This window comes from Anopheles merus, chromosome 2R, assembly GCF_017562075.2.
Source record: "Anopheles merus strain MAF chromosome 2R, AmerM5.1, whole genome shotgun sequence".
In the NCBI taxonomy this organism is placed as follows: domain Eukaryota; kingdom Metazoa; phylum Arthropoda; class Insecta; order Diptera; family Culicidae; genus Anopheles; species Anopheles merus.
Window position 1 is genome coordinate 12,377,120 of NC_054082.1, and position 15,552 is coordinate 12,392,671.

Genomic DNA, 15,552 nt, shown 5'->3' on the forward strand with positions numbered 1-15,552 from the left:
TGGGTTCTCATAGTTGTTGGACACTTCATTGTCTCTTTCTTATGTGAAGTGAACTTCACATTGTGGCAATTGGACTGTATGGCATCCTTGTTTGACAGGCTCCTTGGAAATTCCTATTAGATTTTTTCCTATGCTATGGAGAAGATGCTATGGAGTCCAATTCCCATTACATTAAGTTCATTTCACGTAAGAAGGAATCAATAAAGTGTTCCACAGCTATGAGAACTTCTGGAAAACCCGGTATACAATTTTTATAAACCAAAACAACCTTTTTTTTTTCAATATTTAATGGTAGCCAAAGAAGTCCGGTGGTTCTCGTTGCTCATGAAAACTAATTTATGCGCTTGGGCTTCTTTCGTTAGCATAATCATAGGCGTACATCCTATTATTTGAATTCGTACCATAGTGCGACCAAAATATTGCAGATAAAAAAAACATGGTTTTATGGTTTTAATCGGAATCAATGCTCGGAACAGTAAATATTTAATGACATGAAACTTCTAAAATCTAATTAGAGTTTGACAATATTGTGAAAAAAAAACTGCAAGAAAGTTGAGTGTAGCATCAATTTGGTGAGCCACTGTATAAGGTAAAGCGCTCAAAGCAATAATCTATACTACCATTGCTTCCAAACAAAACATGATGAAAAACACACATACAGTTAAATTGTATGCACTCACAAACGTACCGACCGTTCGTCTGTAAGAGCCAATTTAAGATGGTGTGCAAACACACTAACCCATCGGATCGCTTCCTCTTCCCGGTTCGGTTGTCTCGTGGCAAAATGGATACACGTTGCGGATCACCCACCACCCCTATAACAAGTGGTGAGTCATATTTCGCGAAAACCGGTCGCTATGGTGACTGCCCAGAGATGGAGCCGAGCGGCGAGCGTGTTGCTGTGTTCCGGTATTTATTTTTTGCACCTATTCTTTGTCTACGCTTCCGCGTGTGTGACGCGCATAAGGTGCGCAGATAAGGCATACTACAAACACTACGGTGAGTTGCGATTGACTGACCCATGGGACAGTGGGCTTTGTAAAGCAGCTCAGTGTAACTATTACGGCGTGCCAAACACTCTCTTTTTGCGGCGCGTTTGTGTCTTCCCACCGCAGCATTGTTGGAGCAGCCGACGGGTGCGCAGGCGAAAGTACACCATCTCGCCCAGAAACACAACCGTCGCCAACAGCATCAACGCACTGCACAGATAGAAGCCGCCAGAAATTTGGTTCCACCGCAGGCTGGCCGGTTCCGGGTCTTCCTTCGCATTGGTCCAGTAGCGATTGTCGCGGTACTCTTCCGACCAGTGGTACACCAGGCCGGCGGCATGCATGCGCAGTATCCACCCATCGAACGGTCGCTGCAGGGCGGTCGATTTGGGATAGTGAAATCCCAGGTTGTACATGAAGCCGGTGTCCTTGCCCACGTACACCACACCGTCCTTGCCGCGGCGCTTCACGTAGTAGGCGATGCAGTCGATCGGGCTAACCATGACACCGCCCAGCCGATCTTGGGACAGCTCGTAAAACAGATCATCCCAATCCCGCTGATCGTTCGGTACCAGCTTGATGCGGCTGTGCAAGGAGAGAAACGCGTTGGATTAATGGCGGGTCGGGTCTGACTGAGTGGCCTACCTACCTGGCGGGTACCGAGGGATTGTCTCTGTAGAATTGCAGCGACGCACGAAACATGTTGTAGTACAGGCCGGCCCGGTTGATCGCCTCGAGCGTGTTCAAATCGGACGCGAGCGACGCGGACGACTGGAGCCGCTGGAACAGGCCCGCCTGGAAGAGCGTCCGTATGACGAGCGCGTTCAGGATGAACCCGATAAGGAACAGGCGCGTGCTGTCCAGCCGCAACCATCCGACGGCACCGCCCATCAGCAGCACCCACAGCTGGTACAGCGGATGCTGGAGCGACGGTTCGCGCGCGAGACGACGGTTAACCGTGACCAGCGCTAGCGTGACCAGCGCGAACGCTGCGTACCCGAGCGCAATGCAAAGCCACGCGTCGACCGCGAACGGTTGGAACAGCTTCTCGAACGAGGTGTACGGACGCTTCGGCGGTATCCCCATGATCATCTGCGTCATGTGGTTCGGTACGCCCATCCGCAGGTATGTGTGGCGGTTGAGCGAAAAGCCGAGACTGCCGAAGCCAAAGTCCGCCCCCTGGCGCTGCAGCAACCCGACCAGCCCGGTACTGTTCGCTGCGTACAGTATGCCCCACTTTACGCCATCCGTTGGCCGCACGTACCGAAAGGTGAAGTTGAGCCGGGCGGCAAGCGTGTCGACGATGTGCACCTCCAGCCCGTAGTGCACGGTGCGATTGCCCACGGTACGGGTCATCGAGAACGGGCGCAGGTCCACCTTCCCAACGGTCAGGGAGCATCCGTGCAGGTTCGCCAATCGGTTCGGGAACCAGCCCGCCAAACGATCCCACGTACAGTTGTTGTTCGCATACCGACCGATCTCGTACGGTTCTGCGTTGCCGCACTGTCCTTCTCCATACGGTTCGTACGAATAGGCTACCAGTTCACCGCGATTGTCTGCTTCCCAACGCGCCAAGACGACCACGACGACGACGTTGATGATCCGGTGGTTCCACAGCTGCCTCATCACGGCATGAAGCTGTCCACGATCGGCGAGCTGTTCGATGACGATCGTGTACAGCCCGTCGAAATGGTACGCTTCGTTGTCTAGCCCATGCTCCAACCAGCTGCACAGTGCATCATAGTCTAGCATTAACAGAACGCTGTAGTGAGCGGATCGACGCTGTACGGCGGGTGCGAGCAGATCAGCAAAGGACACGATCATCCAGTCGGCATTGTGGCACAGCGCGTCGTCGATGAGTTCGCCCTGCCAGGGTGTAAGCTGCCGCTGGGTGTCGTTGCCATTCCAGCTGCGAAAATGAACTTCCAACGCACGGGCACGGTAGTGCGCACGAAGTACCGGGGCAAGGAAGCGTGTGTTCGTGGGTTCGCTTTGAAGGAACTCCGGTGGCATTTCCTCTTCATAGCGCTCCACGGTGCAACTGTCGGCGATGGTGCACCAGAGCATGAGGAAAAACAGCAGCATTGCGATTCTAGCGGATAGATAAACACTTTTGCCTTCTATGCGAAGCGATCGGTGTACTTATACCTTTTTCTGATACGCGTGCATTTCTCTGAAAATGGTCAGTATGGAGAGGTCATTACTGGACCATGTGCTTAAACAAAATCAATTACATGCGCTCTCCTTGTTTCATCCAATTACCTATTTACCTTCCTAATGTTCTACCCATTGCTACGCAATGGAGTTAGTGTGCGGGGACGGTACCGTCGGGGAGTAGGTTACTCGCTTGCCTTTCGCCACTTCCGGGCCCATCCCAGCTCGGCGCCAAACACACACACGGCCAGCAGGTGCATCGTGCCGCACAGATAGAACGCACCGGAAAGGTGGCTCCACGCCAGGCTGGCCGGTTCGGGATCTGCCTTCGCGTTCGACCAGTACCGGCCGTCCTCAAACGCCTGGGCCCACTGGTCGACCAGTCCGGCCGAGTGGTACGCCAGCACGCGGGCACTGAACGGCTGCTGCAGCGAGGTGGTTTGCGGGTAGAAGAAGGCCGTATTGTACGTAATGCCGTTGTGTTTGCCGACGTACACCAGCCCCCGATTGCCGTACTGCTGCACGTAGTACTTGATGCAGTCGAGCGGTAATGCTACCACAAAGTCACTGCCGGGCCGGGACAGCTGGTACAGCAGCTCTTCCCAGTTCTCGTTATCGTGCAGTGTATGACGAATGCGCCTGCCGTACAGAGAAGAAAACATAGTTACCATTGGACACAAAAACACACACATACCGGTTATGGTGCTGCCTGGGTACCTGGGACCGACCAGCGGGTTATCGTTGAAGAACAGGGCAATCGTTTTATGCATAATGTACATCTTGCCCGCCCGGTTGATCTGCTCGAGTGTGTCCAACTCCGACGCCAGGCTGGCGGACGCCTGCAGCCGCTCAAACATGGCCGCATGATAGAGCGTCCGCACGACCAGCATGTTGAGGACGAGGCTGACGACAAACAGGCGCGTGCTGTCCATGCGCAACGCACCGCACGGGCCACCCATCGTCAGGACCCAGATCGTGTAGCACGGATGGCGCAACTGGTCGGCCACCCGCCGCCACCCGGTGCCGAACAGTGCCCAGGCCAGCGTGCTGATGCCGGCCAGCCCGAGCACCACGCACAGCCAGGTCTGCCGGCTGAACGGTTTGATCAGCTTCTCCACCGAGCTGTCCGGGCGCTTGGGCGGGATGGCCATCGCCAACTGGCCGAAGCGGCTTGCAATGCCCGGCCGCAGATGCTGCACCCGGGACAGGCTGATGCCGATGCTGCCGAGCCCGAAATCGACCTCGCCCCGCTGTATCCAACCCATCAGCCCGGTACTGTTGACGGCACGGGCAAAGCCCCACCGGGTGCTGCCGTTCGAGATGCGATACTGTGGCGTAAAGTTGAACCTGCGCGACAAATCGTCCACCTGCGACACCTCGATGCCTTTGTGCGTGGTACTACCACCGGGCCCGTCGCGCTCGATGATCGAGCAAGGTATGATGGGGATCGTACCGATCACGAGCGGGCAGCCGTTAAAGTTGTCCGTTCGCTTCGCAAACCAGCGGACCAGTTCGGTCCACGTGCCGTTCGCGTACTGGCCGACGGCGTACGGTTCCACGCTGCCACACCGGTGCTCGCGGTAAGGATGATAAGTGTAGGCTACGTACCGTTCTTCATGCTCGTTCGCACGCTTCTCGCTCACAATGACGACCACATTGAGCAGCCGGCAACTCCACAGCCTTTCCATGACGTCGTGCAGCTTTGGCCGCCGCTGTTCGATAACGATCGTGTACAGTCCATCGAACTGATAGGCCCCCGGTGTCATTCCATCTAGCAGCGTGCACAGTGAGCGGTAGTCGGCGACCAGAAACACACCGTAGTAGGCGGGACGTCTCTCCGCTGCCGGTAGATCGTCGAACGATACGGCCAACCAATCGTGCCCGGTGCGCATTAGACCGTCGATAAGATCCTGCTGCTGGTGGGACGGGTTCGAGTGGCCACCATTCTGCACGCGAACAGCGACGAAACCTTCCGGCACACGGTAATGTGTTTGCACGATTGGGGTAAGCAACGATGCCTGTTGGGTTACCGTAACGCCGGATGGTTTAGCGTACAGAAGATGTCCGGCTGCTTTAGGTACGGACAGCACCAGCAGTAAAGGCATGAGAGCGATGATGATTGCAGATCTCATTTCGATAACTACCTCCAGTTGACTGATATACTAATCTTAATGGACACCCCATACATGATACTACTTCTATTAACGGCGACACAATTAATTGGACTGTCAATAAACGGTCTACTTTGATTCGTGCTTGCTTTGTCAACCACTTGACGGAACTGGTGTAAAGTTGTGAAGTTGTGATTGTTTGCACAGAAATTTGCTAAACCCCCGTTCAGGGCATATTTGCGGTGCAATTTGCTAGTTGTGCATATGCGCTATTATCGCGTGCCGCAAACGGACCCCCCCCCCCCCGCGCGTGCATTATACATATTTCATTTCCTACGGCTCACTATTCGCTCTCCCACCAGTACCAGCGAGGATAGGGCGAGCAGGCACGCCCACAGATAGAACCCACCGGACAGGTGCGACCAGTGCAGACTGATCGGTTCCGGGTGCTGCTTGGCGTTGTTCCAGTACCGCGTGTCGCGGAACTGTTCCCGCCAGATGGGAATCAGTCCGGCCGCCTGGTACCGGCCGATGATCGCACTGAACGGTTCCGTCAGCGGGGAAGCTTTCGGATACACGAAGCCCGGATTGTAGTTGATGCTGGTGTGGCTGCTCACGTAGACCAGACCGCGCTGGCCGACGTTTTTCACGTAGTACTCGATCGCATCGAGCGGTATCACAAACACGCCCTTCAGCCTGTAGTGCGAAATGTTGTACATCACCTCGTCCCAGTCCTCCGTTTCGTCCCAAAGGATGCGTATTCTGGTTGGTGTGCAAAAGCAAGAGTAAATGTGAGAGAAAAGAGAAGCAAATTAAACTCACCAGACTAGCACACGTACCTGCCATGCACCAGCGGATTGTCCTTGACGTAGAACGATGTCGTAATGTACATGTAGTACAGCATGTGCGCGTCATTTATCTGCTGGAAGGTGTTCAGATCACTGCCCAGCGTGGTCGTCGCCTGCAGCCGCTCAAACATCGCCGAATGGTACATGGTGCGTATGACGAGCGCGTTCAGCATGAAGCCCGCCAGGAACAGCCGGATGCTGGTCTGGCGGACGGGGCGCGACGGTCCACCCATCAGCATCACCCACACATTGTACGCCGGGTTGCGAAAGTGTTCCACCGTGGTGACCAGGCGCGAGTCGAACACCAGCACGGTCAGCAGTAGGTAGCCCGCATAGCACAGCGCAATGCACAGCCAAGCCCCGAGCGTGAACGGTGCGAACAGCTTCTCCAGCCACGTGAACGGTCGCGCCGGCGGTGCAGCCATGCTGAGCTGCGTGATGAAGCTGGGCAGGCCCACGGTCAGATACCGATTGCGGTACTCGTTGTAGCCCATGCAGCCGAAGCCGAACGCCACCTCGTTGCGCTGTATCATGCCCATCATGCCGGTGCTGTTGACCGCCCGGATGATGCCCCACTTCACCGTACCGGCCGGGCTGCGGTAGTCGATCGTGAAGTTGAACCAGCGCGCAACGTTCTCCACAATCGACACCTCCATGCCGTAGCGGATCGTAGCGTTCCCGTCCCGCCGTACCATCGAGTACGGTTTGGCCGCGAACGTACCCACCGACAGGCTGCAGCCGTGAAAGTTCTCCAACTTGTCCCGGTACCAACGGTGCAAGCTTTGCCACCGGCCGGCCACAAATTGATCCAGCAGCAGCGGTTCCAGTAGTTCACACTTGCCCTCGCGGTACGGATCGTAGCTGTAGGCACGGTAGCTGTCCGTGTCCGTTGCAGCTTCCTGCACTATCACAGCCACGTTTACCATTCGAAGCTGCCAGAGGATGGCCATTAGCTGCACCATGTGGTCCGTTTCGTATGCGGCATTTATCACCAACAGGCAACGCCCGGTTGGGTCGTAATCCGTGTAGTTTAAGGATTGCAAAATCTTCCCCATTGCATCGTACCCGTCGGCGAAGAACACGTTGTAGAACGAAGCGTACGGGTTGGTGACGATCGGCAACCGACCACTCACCGTACCGATCAGCCAGCCACTGTTTTCGCGCATCAGTTCGTTAATTTCAAACAGTTCGCGTGTGGTGGTGGTGCCATTCTCACTACTCTCAGCCCGAAAGTTAACAGGAAAGGTGGGATACTGAAAATGCTGCTTCAGTGGCGCTTGCAGATGCTCCGTTGCGCTTACAGCGTCGACCAGCGGAATAAGCATGCCAGCACTGCAGTAGCAATGCTGTACCACCATGGCTAGGGCAAGCAGTGTTGCGAACAGCTTCATTAGCGATTGTACGTTGCACGATGAAACGCGTGGAACGAAAGCCGCATGCACCGGAAAAAAAACTGTTGCAGGCAAACCGTTCGAAGCCGTGTTTTATCGTCCTTTAGAGTCGTAATGTGCAAAGTGGAATGTCAACAAACGGCCAAGACACACATGAGATAGTATCGTATTACCGTAATAACACACTCATCAAACATTCACTCTCCAGCTAAATAGGCAGCGACCGGTATGCTTGCTCGCACGATTAACCTTCGATATGGCAATCTCGCCGAGAAACGCAACGGTCCCCACTAGCAAACCGAGCGCCCACAGGTAGAACCCGCCCGCTACCTGCTGGAGCTGCAGCGGCGTCGGCACCAAACCGTCCTGCTGCTCGTAGTTCTTGGCGCCGTTCGGATTGTTGCGGTACTCGGCCCTCCAGTACAGAATGAAGCCGCCGGACTGCAGCCGGTGCAGCAAACGGTCGAACGGTTGCTGCAGCGCCGTCCGCCGCGGGAAGTGGAACGCAACGTAATAGCTGATGGCGGTGCGCTCGCTCACATACACCATGGCGCCCTTCTGCTGCTGGCCGCGATGCTTCACGTAGTACGCTATGCTTTCCAGCGACAGCGGGATCACACCCTTCAGCCGGTGCTGCGAAATGTTGTACATCACCTCGTCCCAGTCGATGTTTTCGTTCGCGATGGCTCGAATGCTGCAAAACGGACGAAGACGGAACATAATACAATTCACCGCCGTAATTCTGTGCGTCCTTAGCAGTCGGCCCCTACCTGCCATTTACTTCCGGATTGTCGGCGTAGAACCGTGCCGTCGTTGTGAACATGTAGTAGCTCAGGCCCGCCTCATTGATGTCCTGGTAGGTGTGCAGGTTGGCTGCCATCAGATCGTTCGACTTGAGCCGCTGAAACAACGCCGACTGGTAGAGGTTGCGCACGATCAGCGCATTCAGCACCAGGCTGATGACGTAGAGCCGGGTACTGTGCCGGTGCACTTCCCGACCCGGTCCACCCATCAGGATCGTCCAGAAGGTGTAGTACAGGCCGGGTATGCGTTCCCGGTGCGGTCGATGCTTCCCGCGGAACAGTACCACGTACAGGCACAGGATGGTGGTGTACCCGGCCGCCACCAGCAGCCACGCGGACAGCCGCAATGGGAGAAACAGCTTCTCCAGGGCCGTGTACGGTAGCCGGGGCGGTATGGTCATCGAAAGCTGCGACACGATGCTGGGCACACTGGAGCGCAGATAGAGGTCCCGCTCGATGCTGCGACCGACGGAACCGAACCCCACGTCCGCCTCGTTACGCTGCAACATGCCCATCTGGCCGGTGCTGTTGTGCGGCAACAGCATGCCCCAACGCGTGTTGTTTGGCGGCGGCGTGTACACGATGCTGACGTTCAGCTTCGCCGCGATGTGGTTGAATATTTTCACCTCCAGCCCGGAGTAGCGGGTCTCGTTGCCGACGGTTCGCACCATGACGAAGGGTTTGCTTTCGAACGTTACCACCTTGAGGGGACATTGGTGGAAATTTGGAAGTGCGCGGTTAAACCAACCGCCCGCCAACCGGCGCCATCCAGCGTCTGTATACCGGTCGATCAGTTTCACCCGCACTTTGCCACATTTCCCATACGCGTACGGTTCGTAACCGTACGCACGGAACCTCGCTGTATCGCTTGAGCGGCTCACTATAAGCACAACATGTACGATACGATTTTTCCAAACAATTTCAAACACATTCCGCACGTCTGCTGCCTCCCGTGCAAGTTGCTCCGTGACGATGAAAATGTACCGCCCAGTGGGATAGAAACAATCGTACTCCAGGCTGGCGAGCAACGTCTGCAACGAGCGTACCGTTGCCGCTATGAACACGTTCTGCAAACGGGTGCGGCACCGCAGGCATCGCAGCGAGTTGCGAAAGACCGCCACCATCCAATCGCTATGCGCCAGCACGATCGCGTGCAGTGCATCGAGCTGAGTGGACTGATTCGTAACGTACACTGGGCTGTCTAGCCAAAATACGACCGGGATGTTGGTATCCTTGAAATGGTGGGCAATCGGAACCGTTAGGTGATGGTACTGGTTCCGGTGATGGTGTGAAACCGGTACCATGGCACACAAGCTGGTCGCGATGCAGCAGAGGGACACCAATAAAAGTACTTTCATGGTGCACGGTTACGGTTACAGTGAGCCAGCAACAATCCGGTGTGCGGAACCTTTTCCCGGCAAAACCCTTGGTGTGGGACAAAAACTGGTAATTTGAGCTTATATTTACACACCAATCAAAAGCTGACGGCGGTGGAAAAAGTGTACACTCGGGGGCTGGTGTGAGTAATCGTGTTTGCAACTTTGTAGTGGCCCACCGAATCTTGTGACGCTTGTAATAATTTAATAAAATTGCATGGTTGATTTTCAAGCTAATAATCATGTACCGACCATAGTCAACCGCAACCTTTCTTTCGCCAGAATTTCTAACCAATGAACAGAGTAGTATCTTTGAATGGATCGATTATCTCGCTCGTAATTTATTCATTTCATGAGAGCGATGCAGTAAGAAAAAGGCATTTTGTTTCCGGTTCCGGATCTCCCCTCGCTCTCTCTCTCTATCTCTCGCTCCTGCTTCATTGTATTAGTTACGGGTGAACTTAATGTTACGCCAAAATAATGCGCGTGTGCTTCGAAAATCGCGAAACCGAATGTGTGTATGAGGTGTGTGTGTGTGTGCCTTGGGTGTGATGGAAAGGGAGGGGTGTTAGAGCACGACAGTGAGAAGAGACGATTTGGTTATTTGGTTGAGAAAGATGAGAAATGACAGTGTAAAGCGTACGCAAAAACTAAAAAGAAAAACGGTAGTAAGTAAGGCCGATGAACCCGGCTTAGAACGGACGTCCCATACCGCGGCCCATCGGTGGCTGCGGTGCTTCACCGGCGCCCGATTTGGGGCTTTTGATCGTTTCGTCCACGGACAGGATCATGCACGTGGCCTCACAGGCAGCCGTCAGTGCGTTGATCTTGATGACCGACGGTTCCCACACGAACGCCTCGAAGTTGTCGGCAATGTGTTCCTTCATAATGTCCACACCGTACCATTGGCAACCTGGCACAGTGGGGCAATGGGCACAATGAGCAATGGGAAAAGGAAATGCGATTAACATTAAACCAAGAGCATATCGAATACCTAGATTAAAAATCCCACATACCTTGTGCGTGTTTCTGGCGCAGTTTGTTGAGAATGTTGGTTGCATCGAAACCCGCATTGTCGCACAGCTGACGGGGGATGATTTCCAGCGCCTTGGCCATGGCGCCGATCAGCAGCTGCTCCTTGCCGGCAATTGTGCGCGAATAGTTGCGTAGCATTTTCGACAGCTCCATCTCAATTGCACCACCGCCTGGGAAAGAGAGACAAAGAGAAAGAGAAAAAGGGAGATATACAACATTGAAGCATTCTTCCTCATCGCGCACACCCCGCTCGCCAGCAAACTTACCGGCCACAACGGAATCGTTGCGAATCGTGCGCCGCACAATCATGATTGCATCGTGCAGCGAACGTTCCGTCTCTTCCAGAAACTGTTCCGCACCGCCGCGCAGTATGATCGTGCACGTTTTCGCGTTCGGGCAGCCCTGGAACAGGTTGAACCGCTCGCTACCGATCTGGCGCTCCTCGAAGTGTGCGCACGTGCCCAGCACCTTGTCGCTGATGTCCTGTACCGTCGTCATGACGGCGCCACCGCACGCCTTGAGCGTGCGCTTCAGGTCCTCCTCCGGTACGCGCCCGGCACAGAACATGTCCCGGTCGGCGAAGTACTGTGTCGCCACGTCGCCGATCGGCAGCTTGGACAGCACGACCTGCGCACCGGACTGGTGGATTTTGGCCAGCTTGTCGTACAGTATCTGCCACTCGGCGTCCACCACCTTCTGGTACTCGGCCACATTGTCCACGCGCACCTCCGCATTGTCCCGCTCCGCCTTCAGCTCCAGCTCGATGTTGAGCAGCGCGATCTTCACGTTGTCGTAGCTCTTGGGCTGCATCTCGAACCCGGCGTACGCGAACGTCTTCTTGAAGGCGACACCCTCCACCAGCATCGAGTCCTCGAGCGCACCGCCCGTCACCTTCTTGATGCCGATCATGTTCAGCGGCAGCAGCACGTCCAGCGTCGTGACCGAGTCGACCACCATCTTCGAGAAGAACTCCTTCTGCTGGTGGATGAGCTTCGAGTTGAGCGCGGTCGCGGCGCACTTCTCCAGCAGCGCCCGGTGCTTCTCGGTGTCGTGCTTTTCGATCTTGAACGCCAGCTCGTTGATTTGCGCCACGCACAGGTTCAGCGCTTTGCGTACCGCTTTGATGATGATGCGCGGATGCACGCCCTCCTCCACGAACGGCTTCAGCTGCTTCAGGAACTCGCCGGCCAGCAGCACCACACTCGTGGTACCGTCGCCCACCTCCGCGTCCTGCGATTTGGCAATGTCGACGAGCGTCTTGGCCGCCGGGTGCACGATGTCCAGCAGCTTCATGATTGTCGCTCCGTCGTTGGAAATCGTGGCCTTACCCTTGCTGTCCACGATCAGCTTGTCCATACCGCGGGGGCCGAGTGTCGTCCGCACCGCATCGACAATCGACTGGCAGGCATTGATGTTCGACACTAGCTGAGGCTTGCCCTGCGAGGTATCGGTGCCCTCCTTCAGCAGAATGATTTGCGGTTGCTGCAAGCAAATGGCAAGAGGGAAAGAATGTATCATCCAAGAAGCCGGGTGGTGGTGAATCATGGCGAACGTTTCTGTGTGGGTGTGTGGGTTGCATGTACGTGTGTGTGTGTGGGTTGCATGTACGTGTGTGTGTGTGCATGCGTCGTCATGTGCCGTATGCTTGCGGGAGCAATGTTCTCAAGCCATTTGCTACAGCAAGCACACGAATGAATCTTTTAGGACGCTCTACTAACGAAAAACAACACACTTTTTACTGTCTAACAGATTATTTGCCCTTTTTACACTCTAAAGCGGCCGGAAACCCGTATAAGGAAGAGTTTACAAAGAAAAGCGTGCTCGCGAACATGCCGGTAAACAAATGGTAACCATTTCATCCCTACCAACGCTCGCCGGTGCCATAAACGGATCGTAACGTGCAATACTTACCATATTGGAAGGGAATGAGTCGATACTGCACTGAAACGAACGTTAATATCCTATTTTTCCAGAATATTTTATTCCGAAAGTTGGGGCAAAAGTCCTCGCCTAGGTAAACGTGATCGCAGACGGAATGACAGCGGTGAAACGGTAGCTGTCAAAGTGGCCGAGCGAAATGTGGCGAATTTCGCTGCCGAACGGTGCACACGATTAGGGTGCTTCTACACTGTGGCGAAAGAGCGTACATGTTGCGTGAGAAAATGCGCAACCATTTCTCAACCGTTTCTTTGTTTATTTCGTACTCCTTCTCCTTCGCACAAATTTCACTACAATCGAGATTTACAACTCAGTAAAATGGATAGAGAGCATGCTATCTTGCATTAAGTCCTAGAAAGTACATATTTGCTCAATATAATTTGATGTACGGCATTCAAGTAAACATATTAAATAGAAAAGCAGCAGGACTACAAACACATTTTGGCAACTTTTTCACATCCAATTTTATGCAAAATAAGCTAAAATTTCTTATTTAACAAAGTTCAAATGCGATCGTTCCCGATACCTTCTTCTACCGCATGGCACTGTTTCTGAGTGTGTGCTTACGCCCTAATGAAACGTCTTACGTCTGACAGGCATTTTTGTAAACATTGCAACTCTAATCTAATCGCGCATGTTTACATAACACTTTTACTTTCGAAAATTGGCACACGTTTTTTGGCCCAACTCCATCGCCGTACTCGCCTGTTCGCTGTTTCCCCCGGCGCAGACGTACCAAGAAAGCCAGCAGCATGCTATCCAAAGCGCGGAGCCTTCTCTCCCTCACACGCATCCACCATGGATCGGTGGCGAACGTTCTCGGGGTTCGGTCGGTGCACATTTCCGAAGCCAATGTACTGCCCACGGAGGTGAATCGCCAGTCAGCAGAATTTAAGGTAACCGTACACTGACGACACGTTTGCGCAAGCGCTTATAATGGAGTTTTAACGTTTTGTTGTCATTTGGGCAGGAAAACTATGGCCAAATGAACGAGCTGGTCGTTAACCTGAAGCGTGTCACGCAGGAGGTGCTTGCCGGCGGTGGACCGGAAGCGATCAAGCGGCACACGTCCAAAGGGAAGCTGTTGGCGCGCGATCGCATCAACCGACTGGTCGATCCGGGCTCGCCGTTCCTCGAGCTGTCGACGCTGGCCGCCCACGACATGTACGGCAAGGATGTGGTCAACTCGGCCGGCATCGTAACCGGCATCGGCCGGGTGCAGGGCGTGGAGTGTGTGATCGTCGCGAACGATGCGACCGTCAAGGGCGGGTCGTACTACCCGATCACGGTGAAGAAGCATCTGCGTGCGCAGGAGATCGCGCAGGAGAACAATCTGCCGTGCATCTATCTGGTCGATTCCGGCGGTGCCAACTTGCCCCGCCAGGCCGACGTGTTCCCGGACAAGATGCACTTTGGCAGGATTTTCTACAACCAGGCGAACATGTCCGCCCGCGGCATTCCGCAGATTGCCGTCGTCATGGGCAGCTGTACGGCCGGCGGCGCTTACGTGCCGGCGATGGCCGACGAGAGCATCATCGTGAAGCGGCAGGGCACAATCTTCCTGGCCGGACCGCCGCTAGTGAAGGCCGCAACCGGCGAGGTAGTATCGGCGGAAGATCTTGGCGGGGCGGATCTGCACTGCCGCACGTCCGGCGTGACCGATCATTACGCGGTGGACGACGAGCACGCACTGTACCTGGCGCGCCAGGTCGTGAAGAACCTGAACCGCCCTGGCAGTGCGAGCTACAGCGAGCTGGCCGGTAGCAGCACGGCCACGATGATGGCACGGGAAGGGCTAACGTTCGGCACGGACCCGGAACCGCCGCAGTATCCGGCCACCGATCTGTACGGCATCGTCGGCTCGAACCTGACGAAAACGTTCGACGTTCGCGAGGTGATTGCGCGCATCGTGGACGGCAGCCGGTTTACCGAGTTTAAGAAGTTTTACGGCGAAACGATCGTGTGCGGGTACGCCCGGCTGTACGGCCAGCTGGTCGGCATCGTGGGCAACAATGGGGTGCTGTTCTCCGAAAGTGCGCTCAAGGGGGCGCACTTCATTCAGCTGTGCGCCCAGAAGCGCATCCCGCTGCTCTTCCTGCAGAACATTACCGGGTTCATGGTGGGCCGGGACGCGGAAGCGGGCGGTATCGCGAAGAACGGTGCCAAGATGGTGACGGCGGTCGCGTGTGCCAACGTGCCGAAGCTGACGCTCATCATCGGCGGGTCGTACGGGGCGGGCAATTACGGCATGTGCGGTCGGGCGTACTCGCCCCGCTTCCTCTACATGTGGCCGAACAGTCGCATCTCGGTGATGGGCGGCTCGCAGGCGGCCGGTGTGCTGGCCCAAATCACCGAGGAGCAGTACCGCCGGACCGGGCGCGAATGGACGGAGGAGATTGGCAATCGCATCAAGGCGCCGATCGTGCAGCAGTTCGAGGCGGAGGGATCACCGTACTACAGTACGGCCCGGCTGTGGGACGATGGCATCATCGATCCGGTCGATACGCGCCGCGTGCTGGGGCTTAGCTTGCAGGCGGCCCTCAACCAGCCGGTCGGCGAGACTCGCTTCGGTGTGTTCCGCATGTAGAGGAAGGAAAGAGATAGGCAGTGATCACACACAGCGAAAGCTTCAAACATTGGACGCGAAAACCAGGTGTTGCATTTATCTAGCTCGTAAGCGTGAGTAACAGTAACAGACTTGGCCAGCGATTGGCTACACAGACGAATAACGTACGAAATGTGTACCGACACACACAGAAACGATACATTGCATCTAATGCATTCCATGCGTCTTCCAGTAGCGCAACAACAGAGTAGCACCAAGTGCGGGAAATGGTTTGATAAGAATATTATTTTGAAAAAAAAATGTGCCTTTATCTGCCATAAAATATATACATTGCAAATATA

At 55.0% G+C, this 15,552-nt stretch overlaps 6 protein-coding genes across 8 annotated transcripts; 1 reads left to right on the forward strand and 5 right to left on the reverse strand.

Moving 5' to 3' along the window:
* Positions 1–295: 295 nt before the first annotated feature.
* On the reverse strand, positions 296–3,075 carry LOC121588345. The gene is made up of 2 exons (XM_041906169.1): positions 1,639–3,075; positions 296–1,574 (listed from the first exon to the last, which is right to left on the reverse strand). The coding sequence occupies exons 1-2, from the start codon at positions 3,072–3,074 to the stop codon at positions 1,061–1,063; spliced, it is 1,950 nt and encodes a 649-aa protein (XP_041762103.1). The 5' UTR covers position 3,075; the 3' UTR covers positions 296–1,060.
* Positions 3,071–5,509, reverse strand: LOC121588346. Of its 3 annotated transcripts, none has more exons than XR_006004174.1 (2): positions 3,252–5,509; positions 3,071–3,162 (listed from the first exon to the last, which is right to left on the reverse strand). XR_006004174.1 is itself a non-coding variant. In XM_041906170.1 (2 exons), exons 1-2 carry the CDS (start codon positions 5,325–5,327, stop codon positions 3,329–3,331), a joined length of 1,923 nt encoding a protein of 640 aa, XP_041762104.1. In that variant the 5' UTR covers positions 5,328–5,509; the 3' UTR covers positions 3,191–3,328. The 3 variants fall into 3 exon arrangements, 2 of the variants coding, with proteins under 2 accessions (XP_041762104.1, XP_041762105.1); XM_041906170.1 differs by lacking the exon at positions 3,071–3,162 and having other exon boundaries at positions 3,191–5,211; positions 5,288–5,509; XM_041906171.1 differs by lacking the exon at positions 3,071–3,162 and having other exon boundaries at positions 3,191–3,782; positions 3,861–5,509.
* A 71-nt stretch (positions 5,510–5,580) lies between these two features.
* Positions 5,581–7,460, reverse strand: LOC121589968. The gene is made up of 2 exons (XM_041909265.1): positions 6,094–7,460; positions 5,581–6,016 (listed from the first exon to the last, which is right to left on the reverse strand). The coding sequence occupies exons 1-2, from the start codon at positions 7,458–7,460 to the stop codon at positions 5,581–5,583; spliced, it is 1,803 nt and encodes a 600-aa protein (XP_041765199.1).
* A 222-nt stretch (positions 7,461–7,682) lies between these two features.
* Positions 7,683–9,600, reverse strand: LOC121589979. Its single transcript, XM_041909286.1, has 2 exons — positions 8,264–9,600; positions 7,683–8,187 (listed from the first exon to the last, which is right to left on the reverse strand). Exons 1-2 carry the CDS (start codon positions 9,598–9,600, stop codon positions 7,683–7,685), a joined length of 1,842 nt encoding a protein of 613 aa, XP_041765220.1.
* Positions 9,601–9,983: 383 nt separating this feature from the next.
* On the reverse strand, positions 9,984–12,765 carry LOC121588347 (T-complex protein 1 subunit eta). Its single transcript, XM_041906172.1, has 4 exons — positions 12,619–12,765; positions 10,974–12,189; positions 10,689–10,877; positions 9,984–10,585 (listed from the first exon to the last, which is right to left on the reverse strand). The coding sequence occupies exons 1-4, from the start codon at positions 12,619–12,621 to the stop codon at positions 10,365–10,367; spliced, it is 1,629 nt and encodes a 542-aa protein (XP_041762106.1). The 5' UTR covers positions 12,622–12,765; the 3' UTR covers positions 9,984–10,364.
* Positions 12,766–13,239: 474 nt separating this feature from the next.
* Positions 13,240–15,552, forward strand: LOC121588878 (probable methylcrotonoyl-CoA carboxylase beta chain, mitochondrial). Its single transcript, XM_041907314.1, has 2 exons — positions 13,240–13,541; positions 13,616–15,552. The coding sequence occupies exons 1-2, from the start codon at positions 13,398–13,400 to the stop codon at positions 15,230–15,232; spliced, it is 1,761 nt and encodes a 586-aa protein (XP_041763248.1). The 5' UTR covers positions 13,240–13,397; the 3' UTR covers positions 15,233–15,552.